At 37.2% G+C, this 19,669-nt stretch overlaps 1 protein-coding gene across 2 annotated transcripts in view; it reads left to right on the plus strand.

Moving 5' to 3' along the window:
- The window catches only part of Lnpep (leucyl and cystinyl aminopeptidase), a 96,993-nt gene extending 78,736 nt beyond the window's left edge, over positions 1–18,257 (plus strand). For both annotated transcript variants that reach the window (XM_052750694.1, XM_052750693.1), the window contains exons 14-18: positions 5,179–5,363; positions 7,036–7,197; positions 8,367–8,507; positions 9,466–9,547; positions 10,131–18,257. In XM_052750694.1, coding sequence (XP_052606654.1) covers positions 5,179–5,363; positions 7,036–7,197; positions 8,367–8,507; positions 9,466–9,547; positions 10,131–10,262 — 702 coding nt within the window. In that variant the 3' untranslated portion in view covers positions 10,263–18,257. The remainder of the gene's footprint in view (positions 1–5,178; positions 5,364–7,035; positions 7,198–8,366; positions 8,508–9,465; positions 9,548–10,130) is intronic.
- Positions 18,258–19,669: the final 1,412 nt, after the last annotated feature.

The following is a 19,669-nucleotide window of genomic DNA, read 5'->3' on the forward strand; positions in this document are numbered from 1 at the left end:
CAGCTAGTGCTCTTAACCCCTGAGCCATCTCTGAACCCGGGTCCTCTGAAAGAGCAGCCAGTGTTCCTAACCTCTGAGCCATCTTTCCAGCTCTGACCCCTAGTTGGTAAAGCTTTTATGTGAAATAGTATTGTTTGAATATCAAAATTCAGACATTTGACACTATCAAATGGAACCATCTAAAAGGAAAATATCTCTGGGAATCCTCTTTTGTTTTTACACACACCATTAAAATAAGGTCTTTTAAAAAATAGATGTCCTGGGGCTGGAGAGATGGCTCAGAGGTTAAGAGCACTGGCTGTTCTTCCAGAGGTCCTGAGTTCAATTCCCAGCAACCACATGGTGGTTCACAACCATCTATAATGGGATCTGGTGCCCTCTTCTGGCCTGCAGGCTGAACACTCACTGTATACATAATAAATAAATAAATCTTTTAAAAAAAGAAAAGAAAATAGATATCTTATTAATTTGCGAGTGGCCTTTATAAAATGTAGTATGTTTGTACTGAAAATAACCTGCTTAAGAGTTGTTGCTGACTACTCTCCCATGAGTAATGATGCTAGTAGGTAGCAATGACTGTACAAGCTCTTAAAAGAATGTTAGACTTAGTAAAAGACTTCACCTTAAAACCAGTCTCCTAATCTTCAGCTGTTACTTTTGATACTTCAACAATAACTAAGGTAATATATTAGTTCCCTAGGATTGCCTTAATGTATTACTACAAACTTGATGTACAGAAATAGTGGGAATTTATTTATTATGCCTCTGGAGGCCAGAAGTAAGGTGTTGGCAGGTATGATGTCTTGTAAGGATAATCTACTGACTACCTGCTCTTCCCTTAGCTTTAAGGGAGTGCTAGCAGTCCTTGGCATTCCTTGCTTAAATCTGCATCACTCTTCTCCTGTCTCTGTTGACAAGGCACTGTGCTGTGTTTCTGTGCCCCAGTTTGCCAGTTGTCATAGATATACCACCCCTTAGGTTAGAGCCCATAGTAACACTGTATAGCTTCATTTTCACTTGGTTATATCTACAGAGACACTGTTCCCAATAATGTTATGTGAATTGAGTGAAGGTACACTACTCAGTGTGGTATCAGTAGTAGCAGACAAGACTAGTGCACATCACTCATTTTTACCACTCTTGAAGGGCACTGATTTGAAGGGTTTGAAAAATACTCTAAAGGGAGGCAGAATGTCTGCCTATTTTAAAGCTATCTGGCTAGTTAGTTTCATGGTAGCAGAAGCCCTTCTTCCATGCATCTTTTCCCATTCTATTTAAGATTAGTCTTGGGAATCACTTGGTAATTATCTCAAGCTATCCTTTGTTGAAATTGCAAATTGGGTCTTTGGAATATTTTCTTGTTGGTGTTCAACTGACCTGTTTCATGTTGCATCTTCATCCTCTATCGTTTCAGGTGTTTGTTTGGAACATATTATAGAGTAGGATTCAGGGAACTGATGAGTAAAGGGCAAAGATGGGAGGCTTAGTGTCTCTTTCTAAGACTTGGACCCTGTTAATGCTATAACACCTTAAATTTGTAGTTAAATACCAAGTTGGCTTTAGTTCATAACAGAAGTAAACATTAAAATTCTTGTTTATTCTTAGGGGATTTAGATAGCTTCAAAACTTTCAAACTGTGAAACCACTTTGTAGTTAGGAAGTAGGATGGCAGACATTCCAAACCTTTGAGTTCAATATTCAAGTGTATTAATCAAATATCTGATTAATACTTAATGTCATTATAACCAGAACACTATATATATTAATTTGTCATTTTGTTATGAAAGCTATACGTGATGTATACAGTATTCTGTGGAATATACTGTGGTGTGGTGGGTAGGATCTGGAGGTACATTTGAATTGTGTTAAATTGTTAACACCTGAAGTTGATGTCTGGTTTTAGCCATATTCCTGTTTTATAACTTACAAATCTGCCATTCTCTTACATATGAACCATTGGTGGGATAAACCTTGGCAATAAAACTGACAGTTCACTTTTAAAAACCTTGTTAACTTAGGAAAGAACGTCCCTGAGTGTATTAATGTAAAATTAAAGCAGTAAATCAAAATGTAATGTATACCAAGTGTCAGCATCTTTTCCTGTTTTATTCTTAAAATAATTTTGTCACTGTTGTTGCATCTTATTGCATATACAGTGTTGGTAGCTTATGTGACACATCTCTTTATTCCTTCCTCTTCTTGCCATTTTTTATGAAATTAGTGTTAGATCATGTTGTTTGGTTACCTTAACTTCAAAAGGTTAATTTAGAAACCATATGAAAAGTATACTTCATTTTATAAGAGAAAAAGGCAACTTGAGGCACCTGCTATGCTCTTACTAATATAAATAATATTGAAAACATAACTTGAGTCACTTATTTAAATAGTCACATTTAAAACAGAGGATTTTTATGAAAATAGAATGATGTTAGTAAAATATTTATCATATTTTCAAATATACTTAAAATATTTTGGGAATCTCTCTTAATCATTTGGTATAAGGAGACTAACAGAATCATGCTCTCTGATCGTGCGGTGTGAGTGCCGAGAGCTTAGTCTAAGCATCTTCAAGTGTCCGCTTTCTCTGCTCTAGTGCTTCAAAGTGCCATTTCTACTTGTGTTGCTGTGTCTCTCCACTGAGGTTTTTGAAGATAGGATTCTAAGCTGCAACTTTCCCACACATTATTTCCTTATTACTGATTATAAGTACCTTTAAATGTTCTTTGTTTCTCCATTCATTTGGGACAAAAGCAGCAGGCTTAGGGCCTGTGTCTACAGTCAGGGATAGTGCTGTCTTTATGTTATTGAATGGGTCAGTCAGTTGAAGATAGCAGGTACCAATACAGTCTCATGAGCCAATAGGAATGTCCTGCATTGACAGCTAGCATGTCGAGTATCTTCTGGTTCCATGCTCTCCCAGTAGCTCTCAAGCTCTACCACCTCAAACATGCCACAAGGTATCTAGTCTCTATTTCATTGTCTTCAAACAAACAAAGACAAGTTGATGTGTGATCACAAGCTTTGAGAATTTCTTGTACCAATTCTTCTTGGCTTTAGGATGGACAGTGTTCTTCAAGAAGTGCATAATTTTTTGAAAGAACTTAAGCTGAATTTCGGGAATTAAACTGTTTTTTCATAACTCATCTGTGATACTCTATTATTGGGGTGAGGTAGTGTCTAACTAAGGGTTTCTTGTTATGATGAAACACAACCAAAAGCAACTTGAGAGAAAGTGTTTTTTGCTTACACTTCCAGGTAATAGGCCATCATTGAGGAAAATCTGAAACTCAGATAGTTCAGGAACCTGGAGGCAGGAGCTAATGCAGAGGCCATGGAGTGCTGCTTACTGGCTTGCTTCTCATGGCTTGCTCAGCCTGTTTTCTTATAGCACCCAGAACCAACCAGCCACCCACAGTGGGGTGAGCTCTCATCACTAATTAAGAAAATGCCCTACTAGCCTGCCTACAGCCAGATCTTATGGGGACAGTTTCTCAGGTTCTATCCTCTCAGATAACTATAGTTTATGTCAAGTTGATATAAAAGTTGCCAACACAGGAAGGATGGTGGTCATGATGGTAAAGAACTCGCTGGTGCCAAGATACTGAGGAAAAGGAACATCTGTTGTTTTTTTAAAAAATTTGATCCTCCTTATTTATAGCTTGAAGATATTCTTTACAGAGAAAAAAAGCAATTAAGCATTTTATATGAGAGTTTTAACTCTCTAGGATTTTCTGGGTACATATTTCTTACAGTATTGTTAAACCTTGTGTACCTTTTCCCTCCATGGTGCACAATAACTTGTAACATGGAAGGACTTCCACATATTGAATAGCTTTTATGCTTCTGCAGAGGAAAGAGATGAAAAGGGGGTTGCTGATTCCATGATACACATGTATTTGACAACAGCTTCTCATTCAGAAGTAACTGTAACAATGAGTTGGATAGAATAGCAGATGATATTGAATAATTGTCCTTAAGGTATTTTGATCACATGTAAACTAAGTATATATAAATGAAATTTCATGGTATCTATAATTTACAAGCAATTCAACTGAAATGAAAAAAAGTATATACATATTATGTATGCAAAAATGAAGAATTAGAAACTGATAAATCTAGATGAATAACATTTGGATGTGCACTATACATCTATTTTTGCATTTTTCTGTAGCTTTGACGTTTTTACATTAAAAATGGGGATATAGATTATACTATTCCCTAGAGACCTCATTTTCTTTTAAATTTTGGTAGGTTAATTTTCTATGACCTCAAATTAAATGGTATGTTAAATACACTTTTTTTTTTTTTTTTTGGTTTTTCGAGACAGGGTTTCTCTGTGTAGCTTTGCGCCTTTCCTGGAACTCACTTGGTAGACCAGGCTGGCCTTGAACTCACAGAGATTCACCTGCCTCTGCCTCCCGAGTGCTGGGATTAAAGGCGTGCACCACCACCGCCCGGCCTAAATACACTTTTTTTTTTTTTTTTTTTTTTTGGTTTTTTCGAGATAGGGTTTCTCTGTGTAGCTTTGCGCCTTTCCTGGAACTCGCTTTGGAGACCAGGCTGGCCTCGAACTCACAGAGATCCGCCTGGCTCTGCCTCCCGAGTGCTGGGTAAATACACTTTTAATAATGGATTTGAAACTATTTAAACATTAAATCATTGGTAAAGAAATGTATTTTAGCAGAACATGGTGACATATTCTTGTAGTCTCAGCAAGAGAATTGTGCATTCAAGGCCACCCTGGGCTATATAGTTAGATTGGGGGTGGAGGGGAAGCCAATAAGTAGTAATAGTGGTGTATTCTTTCTTTTCTTTATGGATTTGCCAATTCAAAAGTCATCAGGTAAAGAGATTCCAGCAGTTATGGATGATGTTTTAGGCAGGAAGGTAGCTTTTAGCCAAGTACACACAGAAAAAAGGTTCTCTGTAGTGAAGACACCATCAACTCTTCCTGAGTTGAGTTGTAGCATTCTAAGTCCTACTTGTCTGTAGCTTTATTATTGAGTAGTTTTATATCAGCTAAATGTGGGCTTTATGTGTCAATTAATAGTTAATAAGTAATATTTTGTAATTTTTCTTTATTGGGTAAATCTTGGAGAAAAGATACATAGTTGTACTGATTTCCTGATTGATTGATTGAATTATTAATACCATTATAATTATATTTCATCTCTGTAGACCAGAGTATATAAATTGCTCCAGAACCAAATCCAGCAACAGACTTGGACTGATGAGGGAATGCCATCCATGCGAGAGCTTCGGTCAGCCTTGCTGGAATTTGCCTGTGCCCACAGACTAGAGAACTGTACCACTATGGCCACAAAGCTTTTTGACAATTGGATGGCATCAAATGGAACTCAGAGGTGAAGTGCACATCTACTTGAATGGGTCTTCCCATTCATTATTTCCTAAAGAAGGGAGGAATGATAGTCCACTGTATGCATGTGCGGTATTTAATACATTTTTCTCATGAAATTTGAATTGCTTCTACTTCTTGACATTGTAAATATTACTGCCATGAATTTGAGCATACAATTATCTTTTGCAAATCTGATTTAAATTCTTTTGGTATATATCCAAAAGTGGTATTGCTGGATCATAGAGAATTTATCATTTGTTTTGTTTTACCATATGTATATATATGTGTTTGTGTGAGTACCCATGTGTAGGGAGGCCAGAAAACAATCTTCAGTGTCAAATCCTCAGAAATGCTGTTTTTTGAGATAGTGGCTTCCATTGGCCTGGAGCCCACTGAATAATCTAGATTGGCTGACTAAAGAGCCCCTGGGATCTGCCTGTTTCTGTCTCCTGAATGTTGGGATTTCAAGTATATTCCAACCCCTTGGCTTTATTATGTGGGTTCTAGAGATCAGACTCAAGTACTTATGTTTGCTTGGCAAGCACTGTATTGATTGAACTATTATCCCTAGCATTCCATTTTTAATATTTAAGGACTTTCATGATATCATGTTTCCCTTAGTAATTGTGAGATTTTATGTTTCCACCAACAGAGTATAAACATTCCAGTTTTTTACAACCTTGCTAACACATGTTTACTGGTTTTGTTTGGTGGGTTTGGTTTTGAGATGGGGTCTCACTGTGTAGCCCTGGTTGGCCTACCTCTGCCTCCTGAGTGCTGACATTAAAACGAGCACTTCCATATATGGCTTAGTTTTTTGCTTTGTTTTGTTTGTATTTAAAACTTTTTTTCCCCCTGTGGTGCTGAGGATCTAACTCATGGTCTCACACTTGCTGGACAAATGCTCTATCACTGATCTCTACCCACCTATCTCCATCTCCCCAGCACTGGACTCACAAGTACATGCCCTATACCCAGTTCTATTATACACTTGGGTGCTAGTTACTGAGCTCAGGTTCTCTTGCTTGTGTGGCAAGTACTTTAAATGATAGAACTATCTCCACAACCCCAATTTTCTGGGTTTTGATAACAGATATTTCTCAGAGTATGATAGATGTCTCCTTTAATTTAGAAGTGAAATGACTGGTGGGGTGATCAGTTAGGAGAAATGCTCTGGAATGTGATTAATTCTTTCTAGGTTCCTTATTGAAAATTTTGGAGCAGTGATTAAAATATGATTTGGAAAGTTGAAACAGGGAGTTTGAATAAGGTTCTGAAATCTTTCCTATCTCTGAGATCTTAGTAAAGACCCTGCCTCCAAACATGCATTTACTGTTCTATTTATAACATGAAACTTAGCACACTGTATTATAATGCATATAGTTATTGTGTATACTTTGGGATAGCCCATGAACTCCTACAGAGAAAGGGGTGTGTCTCATTCCTTCCTCTATCCCTCCCCAGTATGCAAACATGTGTCTTCTCAGTAAATAATTATTATTCAACTTATGTTCTTTAAAGTCATAACTGTAGGAAAGTAGCAATCATTGAATTAACTTCTTGAAGATTTACAATTATTATTTAACCTGAACCTAGAAACACAACCAGTCAACTCTTTGCCTTTGTAGTCAGATGTTTCTCCTTGTTATTCTCATGTTTCACTATCTCTTTTGTAGCCTGCCTACTGATGTCATGATCACTGTGTTCAAAGTTGGAGCGAGAACCGAGAAAGGCTGGTCATTCCTCTTAAGCATGTATTCATCCATGGGCTGTGAAGCAGAAAAGAATAAAATACTTGAAGCTCTTGCCAGCTCAGAGGATGTGCAGAAACTTTACTGGTATGGAACCATTCAAAGAACATGATACAAAGAAACCAAAAGATAAAAGCACATTGCTCTTTAGGACAGGAGCCTATTTTCTCTTGAGTTCTCACTTTTTCATTAACCTGACTTGGACAGGGTTGTGAGGAGTTTGCATGAACTAGACTTCATCTTGGTGATTGAACCTTAACAGATGGTGCAGAATACACTTTGTTTGAGAGATTTGGAGATATTAATACTCATAACCCCATCTGTGTCCTGCTGGGAAATGTTGTCCTCCCCTGGCATGATGTGCTAAACCTGCTGGTACTATATATTAATCTGTTCATGTTGTCACTTTGAAAATGTAAACACTTCAGAAAAAGAACTATAGAAGTGTATATATTCTATCTTCCCATGAATTTATTGCTCATACTTCTTAATGTCTAACTACCTGGCCTAGAAATGGGAGCTTCATGTGGGTAAAAGAAAGGCAGTATGAACTGGCAGAGAGAACAGGAAGAGACAGAGTTAAAGGCTCAGTGTCCAAGGGGAATTTAAAGGTACATGCACTTTAGGACATAGACACTGAAAGCCATACCAGGGATAGAGGGAGCATCTTAGCTTCATTGCTTCTCTTACATAAGTTCATTCAGCTAAATCATACCAGTGTCCCAGAAATATCCCTGGCCCCTGCCCAGACCTACTTTTTAAATTATACTCTGTAAATAAGCATTATCTTTAAAGCAAAGGCTAACCTCTGACCTATAAACTCCCATTATAAATATACAGACAGCACCTGAGCATAGAGAGTAAAATGAAAATATTTCTTAGGCCTCTTCACTTTGTACTATTTTTCTTTGTCTTTTAGTCGTATCAGCTAAGTCTGTGTGTTTACATCAGAAATATACAGGCTAAGTATTCCTGACCTGAAAAACCAGAAAATGTACTAGTTTCCAAAATTGTAGTAAGTTGCAGAAGTTTTTCTTGATATATCGTAAATCATTATGTAATAACATGAATATGTGTATCATGATGAGTCAAATAATTGACAGGTTTTAACTTGTGTACTAAACTAATCTTAGCCTAATCCAATCTGATTTATCGTGAATTAATAAAGAGTTTATATTGGAACCCAGTGCTAATACAAGTTTGGTCATCACTTCAAAAACAATTATTTTGAAGGCTAAATCTGTTTTCTTCTTCAGGTTAATGAAAAGTAGCCTTGATGGTGATATCATCCGAACACAGAAGTTGTCGCTTATCATCAGAACAGTGGGCAGACACTTTCCTGGACACTTGCTGGCATGGGATTTTGTTAAAGAAAACTGGAATAAGCTTGTACATAAGTAAGTTTCCTGGAGAATGACTGAATTTCATATCCTGAGGCAGTACATTTGCAAAAGGCTCCCTGGGTAATGATGTGTCCTAAGTGCGGAAGCACCTTTTTTTTTCTTTTTAAAGAATCAAATCTTTTTTTAAATTTATTTATTTTTATTTTATGTGCATTGGTGTTTTGCCTGCATATATGTCTGTGTGAGGAGTGTCAGATCTTGGAGTTATAGACAGTTATGAGCTACCATGTGGTTGCTGGGAATTGAACACAGGTCCTCTGGAAGAACAGTCAGTGCTCTTAACCACTGAGCCATCTCTCCAACCCCAGGGAAACACTTGTTTGTTTGTTTGTTTTTCTTTTTCTCTGTGTAGTTTTGGTGCCCATCCTAGATCTCATTTTGTAGACCAGGCTGGCCTCAAACTCACTCCCAGGTGCTGGGATTAAAGGAGTGCGCCACCATTGCCCGGGGAAACTCTTCTTAAGCAGCAGCTTCTTATATTTAAAAGCATTGCACTTGCACTTAGCTGTGGTGTCTATTTAAACACTGATCAAGACCAGGTACACCTGATAAGTTATGCATCCTAGCATAGCCATGGACTATTTCAGAATAGTTGTTTAGTTATATGTGTTAGAAGTATTTCTTGATTACTAAAATATCAGTTAAGGAATCACAGTCAGCTAGGGAGCACATGTAGGTGCTTTCTTCTTCTCTTAAAGCAATAATGATTTTTCTGGGTATAGATGATTTTTGAGAACCAGATTAAAATTCTTTCTAAATACCCCTAGCCCCCACCTCCTTTCCTGCCCAGTGACAATAAGTATGTAAAGATGCCCCAACTTCTAGGCTGCATTTCCAAGAGGAAAACCCCACTCTGTCTTTATGTTAAAGCATTTCCTTCATGCTCTAGAATGGTGCTTTGGTTGTCAGCAGCTGCTTCATTTTTTTTCTCTTAATATTTGTGTTTCTTCAGGTTCCATCTGGGCTCCTATACTATACAAAGTATTGTTGCTGGATCAACTCACTTGTTTTCAACGAAGGCACATTTGTCTGAGGTTGGTTTATAAAACACTAGTGGGGAAACTGCATGCCTCTCCCCTGAGGCTGCTCTGTTTAAGTGCAATGGAGTCTCTTCATGCTAATTTCAGTCCCTTCTGCCTTTTTTCATCAATGGTAATGATTCTGCATGGAGATTATTATTAAATGGTTGCATGTATAGCAAGGACCTGAAGTTCTGGTGCCATTCTCAGCTCTGTTTGCTGTCTCATCAATCCAAATAGCTTAAGTAGTAATGAAATTATTTTGAGGAATTCCATTCAAAATTTGAATTTATTTATCAAGCCTAATTTTAGATTGATTCATTTTTCTTCAGAGTCCTTTTTTCTATTTTAAGAAATAATAAGGAAAGAAGAAGTAACAGACACAGCAGTGAAGAAAAGTTTGGTTTTGTTTTTAAAATCACTTCAGTTATTATCACACTTGATTGATGCAAATACTTTGGCTGTCAAAGTATAAGTCTGCTATTTCCAAGGTGTCAGACCTTGGAACCACCATCACAGGGTTAAAACTTATTTCAGAAAGCTGATCAGGGAGCCTCAACCTTTCCTTGTTTAAAATGCTTCTCTGTGGAACTTGCAGGTCCAGGCATTCTTTGAAAATCAGTCAGAGGCAACCTTGCAGCTTCGGTGTGTCCAGGAGGCTTTGGAAGTTATTCAGCTGAATATCCAGTGGATGTCGAGGAATCTGAAAACTCTGACCTTGTGGCTGTAGCACTCACAGCTGATCTTCCGGTGCCCACGGCTCTGCTGCTTTTGCAAAAGTTGAAGTGAAGGCAGGCCTGCTACTGAATTGTTTGCACTGTTAGGAATTCTAGTCAGCTCAGGGCCCAATTGTGTTTTTCATGTCTTTTCTGAAATGTCTTTAGGCAGTAAGTAGTTATTTATTACAAAATTATATTCACCTGTATACTAACCATCTACAAAAACAATGCATAATTTTTCTTTGGACACACAAATGGAGAAAAAAAAGTCATATTTGAAATTCTGTTCTGTTTATTAGTGTCCAGAGAGTTGCTGACATAGTACATCCAAGGAAAGTCTGCTGTAAGAACCACCATATCTGAGGGTTGCTGATTGGCCAGTTGGTTGTTGCTCCTTGTTCATAGATGCATTTGGAGTATGATAGCCTGGAAGAGTCCAGTGCCAAAGGCCTGGAAGATGCAATTATAGACAACTGACCTCAGGTGGGCAGGTCTGCCCTGATTGGGGGTTCTTTAAAAGGTTTATATCTTTATTATAATTTTCCCTGCAGAATAATCAGGTTCTAAAGAGTTTATCTTGTTTCTGTTGAACAAATGAACGAACAGGCCCCAAATTGCAGTTTTCCAAGTATTTAACACTTTCTGCTTCATCTTTATGGCGCTACTGTAGGAAGGTATTCTGAATTGAGTTAATGTTAATTATTTTATCCATGAATTCCAGTACCCCCCAACTCTATACACTTGGTTAGTCCTGCTTAGGTAGATTTTCTGCTGTGGAGGAGTATTTCTTTGCTTTGGCAAGCTTTCTGTTAAGCACTGGTATTTTTGTCATTTACTTTCCCACCAAGAATGTAATTTGTTTAAGTTGCCTTTTGACCTAACAAATCATACCCTTTACTGTGTGAATCGTACCCATGTGTGTGCTTTTACTTTATGTTACAATGTGTATTAGAAGCATTTCTCAAGAAATTAAAGCTTTTTATTTTGAAGTTCACCATAGTACCTTAAAGGGACAATGAGAATGTGGAAAAGGAATAAGTTGAAAATATGGTGGACTATGAATTCTTTTTTCACTGTTAAAAACAGTACTTCTGTTTAGTTGAAAAAAAAAAAAAACTGTAGCTTTGTTTTCCTTTCTTATGGCCAAACTAACATTAAACAGAGCAGCCAAGGCTCAAGCAAAGGAAAAGGGAGGGAGGGTGTCCAGAGCAGAATGCAGGCGTTTTCACTCCTTCTGAAGGAGAAATACTGTACTTGAATTTTTTGAGCTATGCAGACTTATTCCTAGATTGTTGTGTTTCTTTGATTCTTAGGAGAGAAGTTTTCTTCTTAATAACTCATGAGAATTCTATATTTTGTTTGAAAACTGTCCGTGTACATAAAAAAGAATTACTCATTTGTGAACACTGAAAACACTCCACAGAATCAGACCATAGAAAGGCCACTTTTTTTATTTGGCTGTTGTAAAGTTAGAATATGTGGAGCTGTATACAAAGTTATAGTTTATTTTATGAAAATATTTTTATATAACAAAATTTTAATGGCTGACAAGCTGAAAATAGCCTGCTTTAAATCTAGTGTTTGCTCCCAATTTAGTCTTTTCTAAACATTTTTGTGTTTTTGAGTAGAAAATGTTATTCCTGAGAATCACAGAATCATCTTGATATCTTTGTGAAATAGTTAATTGTAGATCTTTATTTCCTTTGTGCTTTTGGTAAATGAATGATAGTTTAGTTGATACTGAAGGTTGTGGGGGGTTGTATTTTTAGAGTGAAGGGAAAATACTCTGGTGGGTTTTAGTTGCCTTTTTTTTTTTTTTACCATGTTGTATTACTAAATTCTACTTTGATACAAAATTTAACTTTTGCTACTTCTCAAGATCAGTTCAATCTTGAGATTTATCTGCCCATCTTGGCATTGATCCTAAAGTCTATGTAACTCTGCATATGGCAAATCTTGTCTTAAATAACACTTTTTTCCATGTATGAGTGTGAATGTATATGGTGTGTGATGTTGTAAATAAAGCCTTATGAGGATATGTGCTTAAAAAAAAGTAATTCTTGATTCACTTCTATCAGAAGCTGTTCATTCCCAGGATACTGGAGCCATAATATTTTCAGTCTTACCTATAATCTTCATCTCAATTGTTTTTAACTTTGATAGGCCTCCTCTTAATTTTCCCACAAAATCCTGTGATTTTTCATGTTTTGTTAGCCCGTTATGTGCAGCCTCTTATAACTAACTCAAAGTCAAGAATATAAGGCTGAGAGGTAGCATGTATAGTCTGATAAGTATATTGGTAGCGTTCAGATTTTCCTCCTCCGAAATTTACATTGCGTTCTGTACTTCTAGGAAGGAAGATTGAGGCACAGGCCAGCTTGTGCTCTAGGTATAAGCACACAGATATCCGACATTGTTGGGTAGTGATTGAATGAGCATTCTGCTCACCACAGAGAAAGGGTGTACTTGAATATAATATGAAAGGTACGCCTTGATTATTAGGAAAAATTGAATTGGAAATCTAGATTTGTGGGGGAAAAATTGATTTGGAGATCTGAAAGTTAGGAATTGGAGGAGATAAGTTTAGTCTACTAATATAGAGTTAGCTATAATAAAAAGTAGTGGCAATTTCTCCTCAGAAACTTGTGCCTTCTGTCTCATTTTGTCTTTAAAAATGAAATTGTGTTTGTCAGTGTTCAGTGTTTACAAACTTTCTTGCTATCACAGGTTCTACTTAACTGGTTTTCTTTGCCACATGTGTTTTCATTTTATGAGACTTTAGCCACCATTAGAACAAAAGCTTCCAGAAGAGTCCTGGGTATAAAAAAAAACAAATCCAGCTGCATCAGGTTTACTGGGTACCAAACAATTCTTTCTGATTATTGGGAAGCAAGAAATTAACATTAAGTCTTGTGTTTGTTGCATGATTGATAGCCTGTTGTTGAATTGGATTTTAAAGGTGCTTACTTAATCTAAAGCACCTGGAATGGTAATCTTCAGCCAGACTGCTGAGCATTTATATAAGACCATGTGTTCGAGGGTTTCAGGGATGGCACAGTACCTCTCAGGTGCACTGTTGCTGAGGACTGCAGTCCCAGGTTGAGTTCACAGATAAGAGTGGGTTGGTTTATATCGACCTCTTAAAAATTGGGATCACAGGTATAATGTAGTTCCCCCACCCTTGCCTTACTTTTATTTATACAGAATGAATCCTCTGTTTTGGAAATGTTCTGTCTTTTTTCATTTATAGTTCTTGAAACTCAGATATACACACACACACACACACACACACACACACACACACACACACACACACACACACATTTGCCTGGTTTTATGTTCTTTTATTTTGTTCTTAAATCTCTGAAATATCAAAGAAGTACAAAGTGAAAAGTGGAGGTCTCAAAAGTATGACAAATCTACTCTTTTCCCCATCCCATACTGCCTGGTTGGGCAATAATTAGCAGAATAAGTGCTTGATTTTTAGAGAGTTTGTGGGAGCTTTTGTGAGGGAGGTGATATATACTTTTGAAACATACACATGTATTTTTATGTTTTTATTTTACAAATTTTGTCCTGGTAAAGAGTGAAATACTGCTCTCTGATAATCTCTCCTCTTCCCATGTTGCCTACAGCTATAGAGTAATTTGGTTTTAATTTTTGAAAGGATGTGGTAGGTTTCAAGAAGGAGCAAGGTAACTTCTTTTAAAAGTGTGTAGAAATAATTTTGCTGCTATTTGGGACTTAATGCTGCCCTCCTGACATTCTTGTGGACATGTACATAACCATGCAAGTCCACATGGATGCATTGGCAATAACAGAATAGTAATAGTGCCTACTGTTTTGTTCTAGTCTTAGGAACTTAGGTTGCCTCTCATCCTTTCAAGCACATTTATAAATGCAATTCTACTTTTTAGACTTGTTTCTTTGCATAGATAACTTAATTACCATTATGACTGAGTATGACAGAGTGTTCCCTTTTCCTTGTTCCCTTTAAGGCAATAATTAATTGTTCTGTTAGGGAGAGTTTGGAAGAGAGTAGAGTAGTGCTTGCTATGATTTTTTATTACTAATTTTGTTTGGTCCTATGCCCTTGAAATGCATGTGAAAATACCTGATGAAATGTGGAAGACCAAATTAAACAGTCACATTTTATCACCTCTTATTGCTTGTTGGCAGTAGCCAATAGAATGGCTGTATGAGTGGAGTGTGGGGGTGCAGGGATGTGTACCTAATGCCTGTATGTATGTTCTTACTACTGTATTGTATTAATTCACTGGATGCTCAGAGTGGAAGGTACCAGTGGAGTTCAGATGTATAACAGTGCCTCTTTTCCTTTCTTTTATTGTCTGAGGTGCAATACTTGTTAAAGTAGTTTTTTTTGAAAGTTGGATTTGGGTTTGGGGTGGTGGTTGTTTGGTTGGTTGGTTTTTGCTAGTCTGGAAAAGTAGTTTTGGGGTAAAAGTATATACTTTTTAAGTGTATAAACATGCTTTGCTGCATTTTACTTCCTTGCTTTCCCTGTCCTTTCCGTGGATTTACGAGGGAAGTTGGGGATCTCTCTAAGAGGTTTCTTCCTTATCGTACATTGGACATGCAGTGAGTGTCAAGTAGCACAGGCAGCTTTGGAGGTGGGGCCGACATATGCCTTCACTGTGCTTTTGCTATGTGCTTTTGTTCCTTGGTCACTTTGTTCCATTGGGTACCTGTCTTGAACTTGGACTTACCAGTTTCTGACAAACCATGGAGCTTTGAATTTAGTGTCCTAGTGTTCTTATCCATCGATGTGGGAAGGATTTTCTTTTCATTTTTTATCTTAGCTTTAGGGGGGACTAAGGGCAGGAGATATAGTCTTACAAATGTATATAATTTTGTTACTATACTGTGTTATTTCATTTGGTACTAAGTCCTTTACATGGGCGTATAAGTGCCTAATGAGACGTGGAGGTCCGGATGTATGAAAACTTCCTCTTTTCCCTTTCCTCATTGCCTCTGTGGGCAATTGTAGAGTAGCATAGATTTTCTAACTCTGTTCCACCCTCAAGGGTGGGTATGTATATACTTTAAAATGTAAATATAAATTTTTTAATCTTTTTGTTGTTTCTTCATTTGTACCTAAACCTGTCTGTGGACACTTAGGTACATAAGGAATATTGAGGTTCATTCTATGAAAAATCTCCCCATCCCCTTCCCTCATTGCCTGTCTGGGCAATCGCTTATAGAGTAGTTGTGTAGCTTTGGCATGGGAGTATGGGGTGAAAGAGTTCTGGGTTTTTACTTTTTTAAATGTATTTGAAAGTTTGTCAGTTATTTCATTATTTCACTCCCAATCTGCTTTTGTGTTTGAGCTTACTGTCAAAGGAAGTGAGAATCTATACCCAGAGGCATGGAACATCTTTGCTTCACTCATCACCTGTGCCATACTGTAGGAGTATATGAGTACTGTGGGGCTTGGGTTCTTGTTTTGTCTGTTCATTGCTTATAACACAGCTTGTTAGAGAAAAAGGTAACCATGTATGTATGTGTATGTGTGTGCATATATGTATACACACACACACACACACACACACACATACACACACACACACACATTACGTTGTAATGCCTTGTGATGTTAACTTCATTTTGAACCTGGTCCTTGGCGTGACTGTTTTTTTAAATATGTATTTAATGAACATTGAGATTGATTCTATGAAAACTCTCCACACTCCCTTATCCCTCATTGCCTGGTGGGCAGTGGTAGACTAGATGTTTTGTTTACTTATTTTTTGTTGCTTTGTGGGGGGGTCTGGGTGTACATATATTTTTGATATATATAAATAATTGCTACATTCTATATATTATTCCACATAGCACCAGTTCTTTGCTGGGATTTGTAGATATATAATGAAACATGGAGGTCTAGACGTATGATAACTCTCCCCTGCTCCCTTTCCTCATTGCCTATAGAGGCAATAATTTTATAACGGGTTTTTTTTTTTTTTTTTAGTGGAGGGGAGGGGGGACTGCTTAGATAGGTAGTGGTTAGATAGAGTGCATGCTTTTAAAATATATTTTTTCATGGTACTGATTAGGCTCCTAGTCCTTTGCATGGATAAATGGGTACCTAATCAAAATTGAGGATTGGTGTATGACATACCTCCTATTCTCCCCTTCTCCTTATGCTTGTATTGGCAACAGTGAGTAGAGCAGTTGTGTGTTTTTTACTTAATTGTTTTGGATTTATATTTTTGATAGAAGACTATCCTTAGTATAAATAGTTTTGGTTTTTTTTATTTCATTTTGTGTTTAGTTCTTTGCCTAACTATAAAGGGCATAATGAAAATTAGTTTCATAATATGATAGAGTGCATCCTTTCTTGCATATGTCATCACTCAGCAGTAACTAGTGCAGTTGTTTTGGTTTTTTTTTTTTTTTATTCTAGTTATTTTCTAGGATATATCTTTAAGGATACAAATATATACACATACATATTCAATTTTTCCCTTGCTGTCATTGTTTTGCTTTAACATTTATTCCTTTGAAGATTTCTACATGCACCTAGGACAAAAACAAAAGCTCATTACATCTTGGGCACCTGACTGGAAGTGCAGCCCTGTGACTCCATGTCGAACAGTGGCAATGAGCATGCAGCAAATAAGATGGGCAAAGACACTCAGATATGGCTGCGTTGTGGAAACTAATCAGACCCAGCAATTCTAATGTGTCAAACTGAGATGGTGGAAGAACTTCAGGGGCTAGCTTTTTCTATCTTAGAACATCCACAGATGGGAGGGCAAATTGGCCCCTTCTTACCCAGAACTCTTTTGTGTGGCTGCATCTCTTCCCCAGTTCTCTATTAACTGAACCATTCCTGTTCTGTTTTTCCTTTTGCCTCCAGCGCCTTCGTTGTTATTAGGTGCTGTCTTAGGTTGTACTCACAAATTTAAGCTAATGCTGCATCCTAGTCGACTTTGTGATTCTGTGTGCATCTCATGCACCCAAGCCTGTGTGTCTGCTCTCAGCATTCTTATATTCCACCACATGGTAAATGTTATGACTACACATTTGTCTGCATCAAAGAAAATGCACATGCATACCTTCCCTGTCCTTGCTGCATCTTAGCTTTGTTTTGTTTGTACATTTTTTTAATTGATATTCCATGAGGAAGATTTGCCATATCCTTTTAAGAAACACTGAGTGATAGATAGGACTCCTAGAAAAAATTCTCAAAGAAGTGTTATTTACCATATCAAACTCAGGAATGTGTTGGAAAATTAGTCTAGTAACATTGCTGTTACTTATACCTGCTGCTGTAGGAAAAGTTATTCATGACACATTTACCTTTGATCATAAATAAAAGAGAAAGGGCCACCTTTTTGGAGTTAGTCATGGTAGTCATTAGTTATATTTTTGAACCGTTTTTAATTTGAAATACTTCAAAGGAAGTAAAGGTCATGGCTTAGCTCAAAGAAATGCTCCAGAAGTTCGGCTGTATAAATCATCAGTACAATAATACACTCTGTGTGTGTGTGTGTGTGTGTGTGTGTGTGTGTGTGTGTGTGTGTGAAATGAGAATTGCTACATAATTGGAGCATTTGCCTTCATCAGCAAATCACATTGAGACAAACTATAGTCGGCTGTCTTGATTAAAGCCAAGTGTTCCTTGTGGCTGTGAGGAAGAGTCTCTTGCAAATACTTTGGAAAGTAACTACTTGGAAACTTACAAAGGTATTACTTTTTTTTTTTTTTTTAATTTAAACACCAGTAGAAACCTTCAGTTCCTTCAGTCTGAGTTCGTGGGTAAAATTCTAAATTTGTATTCTAATCTGTCTTTTGTGGAAATTTTTGAAAATAGTATGTATGTGTAATATTGTATGTGCAAATTGTATTGTTTTACTTGTAAAGGGAAAATGCTTATTTTTCTTTGTACTTGTTTTGCATATGACCAGCACTGATTGAAAGGCATGTTTAACTGCAAACACTTGCTTTCTTTGTGAAATGAAAATAAAGTATTTAAATACAAACACTGTGGATTCATCTAATTAGACAGAATATATGTTGTATTTCATCCCAGATTCTGAGTTCCATCAGAGCTGTTGCCATATACATTAATTTATCTAATTTGCTTCCTACCTTACCCCAGGTCCTTAACACAAAAACCACACTGTCACATTTTGGGCTGGATAATTATTTGCTGTGAGAGACTGTTGTGCACAGCATTGAGTTTTCAACATCCACCCTGACTACTGATGTCAGTAGTATCTACAGATAATCAGCTGCCCATAGCAACCCTCATGCCTCTGGCCCTTGTGAGAACCAAAAATATTTACTTCATATATAGACAAATGTTCCCTGCACTTGCAGTTAAAACTGTATGTGGATGCTTGGGACAATGGGCTCAGCAATGGTTAGGGGAGCTGGTTTAGCACAGTTATTTACTTTTCCACAGCAGCAATCCTTATGAACACTCAGATTCTATAAGTAGCAATGGGCTCCATAATAATACACTACCTAGGTTAGTATAAATCCATTGAAAGCTAGCAGTTCCACCTGCTTTGATCATGCAAGTCAGAATACAGGTACCAGCCCTTCAGGAAGGACACTGCTACAGTTAGGTACCTAGTTAGGTCCACAAAAGTAGTCTGTTCCCTCTTCATGAATAGTCTTTGTAGCTGGAGTTTTCCTGGTTCTGTTCAGCTCCTGCAGCCCTGCAACCGGCTGCTTGGACCCAAGTAAACACACAGAGACTTATATTACTTATAAACTGTATGGCTGTGGCAGGCTTCCTGCTATCTGTTCTTATATCTTAACCCATTTCTATTAATCTATAAGTTGCCACGTGGCTTGCGGCTTACCGGTACTTTTACATCTCGATTCCTCTGTGTCTGGCTCATGACTCCTGACTCAACCTTCCTATTCCCAGAATTCTCTTCTCTGCTTGTCCTGCCTATACTTCCTGCCTGGCTACTGGCCAGTCAGCATGAGTCTTTTAATTCTGACCCAGAGCCCTGTTCTGGGAATTTAAAAAGCTTTTATGCTGTGCCCTTTTAAAAAGAAAATTATGATCATTGCCAGTATTTACAGAATGCTCAGAAATTGCAAGGCTTTTTATATTTAAAAACTGGCTACATGTTTTATGTTCATAGATATGAACAATAATTGGACTAAAATTCAGAAGTGTAAAGAACACTTAATTCCACTAGATTTTGGGTGTGTGGTAATGAGATTGATAAACCTCTCCCTATTTTTTAAAATCACAGCCCAGAAGAATTTAATTTAATGTTGGCCTGCTGTTCTTTGATTCTTTCATAAAGTCTCCCCTTTTCCAGCACACACAAAGCCTCCAGTATTTACTTATATTGTGTGTGGATTGAACAAGTTGACATACACTATAGAGTGGTGTTTTATTATCAGAGGAAAAACATCCCTTTAAATT

The sequence above is a fragment of the Peromyscus californicus genome, unplaced genomic scaffold (assembly GCF_007827085.1).
Source record: "Peromyscus californicus insignis strain IS unplaced genomic scaffold, ASM782708v3 Scaffold_22__1_contigs__length_63687245, whole genome shotgun sequence".
Taxonomy (NCBI): domain Eukaryota; kingdom Metazoa; phylum Chordata; class Mammalia; order Rodentia; family Cricetidae; genus Peromyscus; species Peromyscus californicus.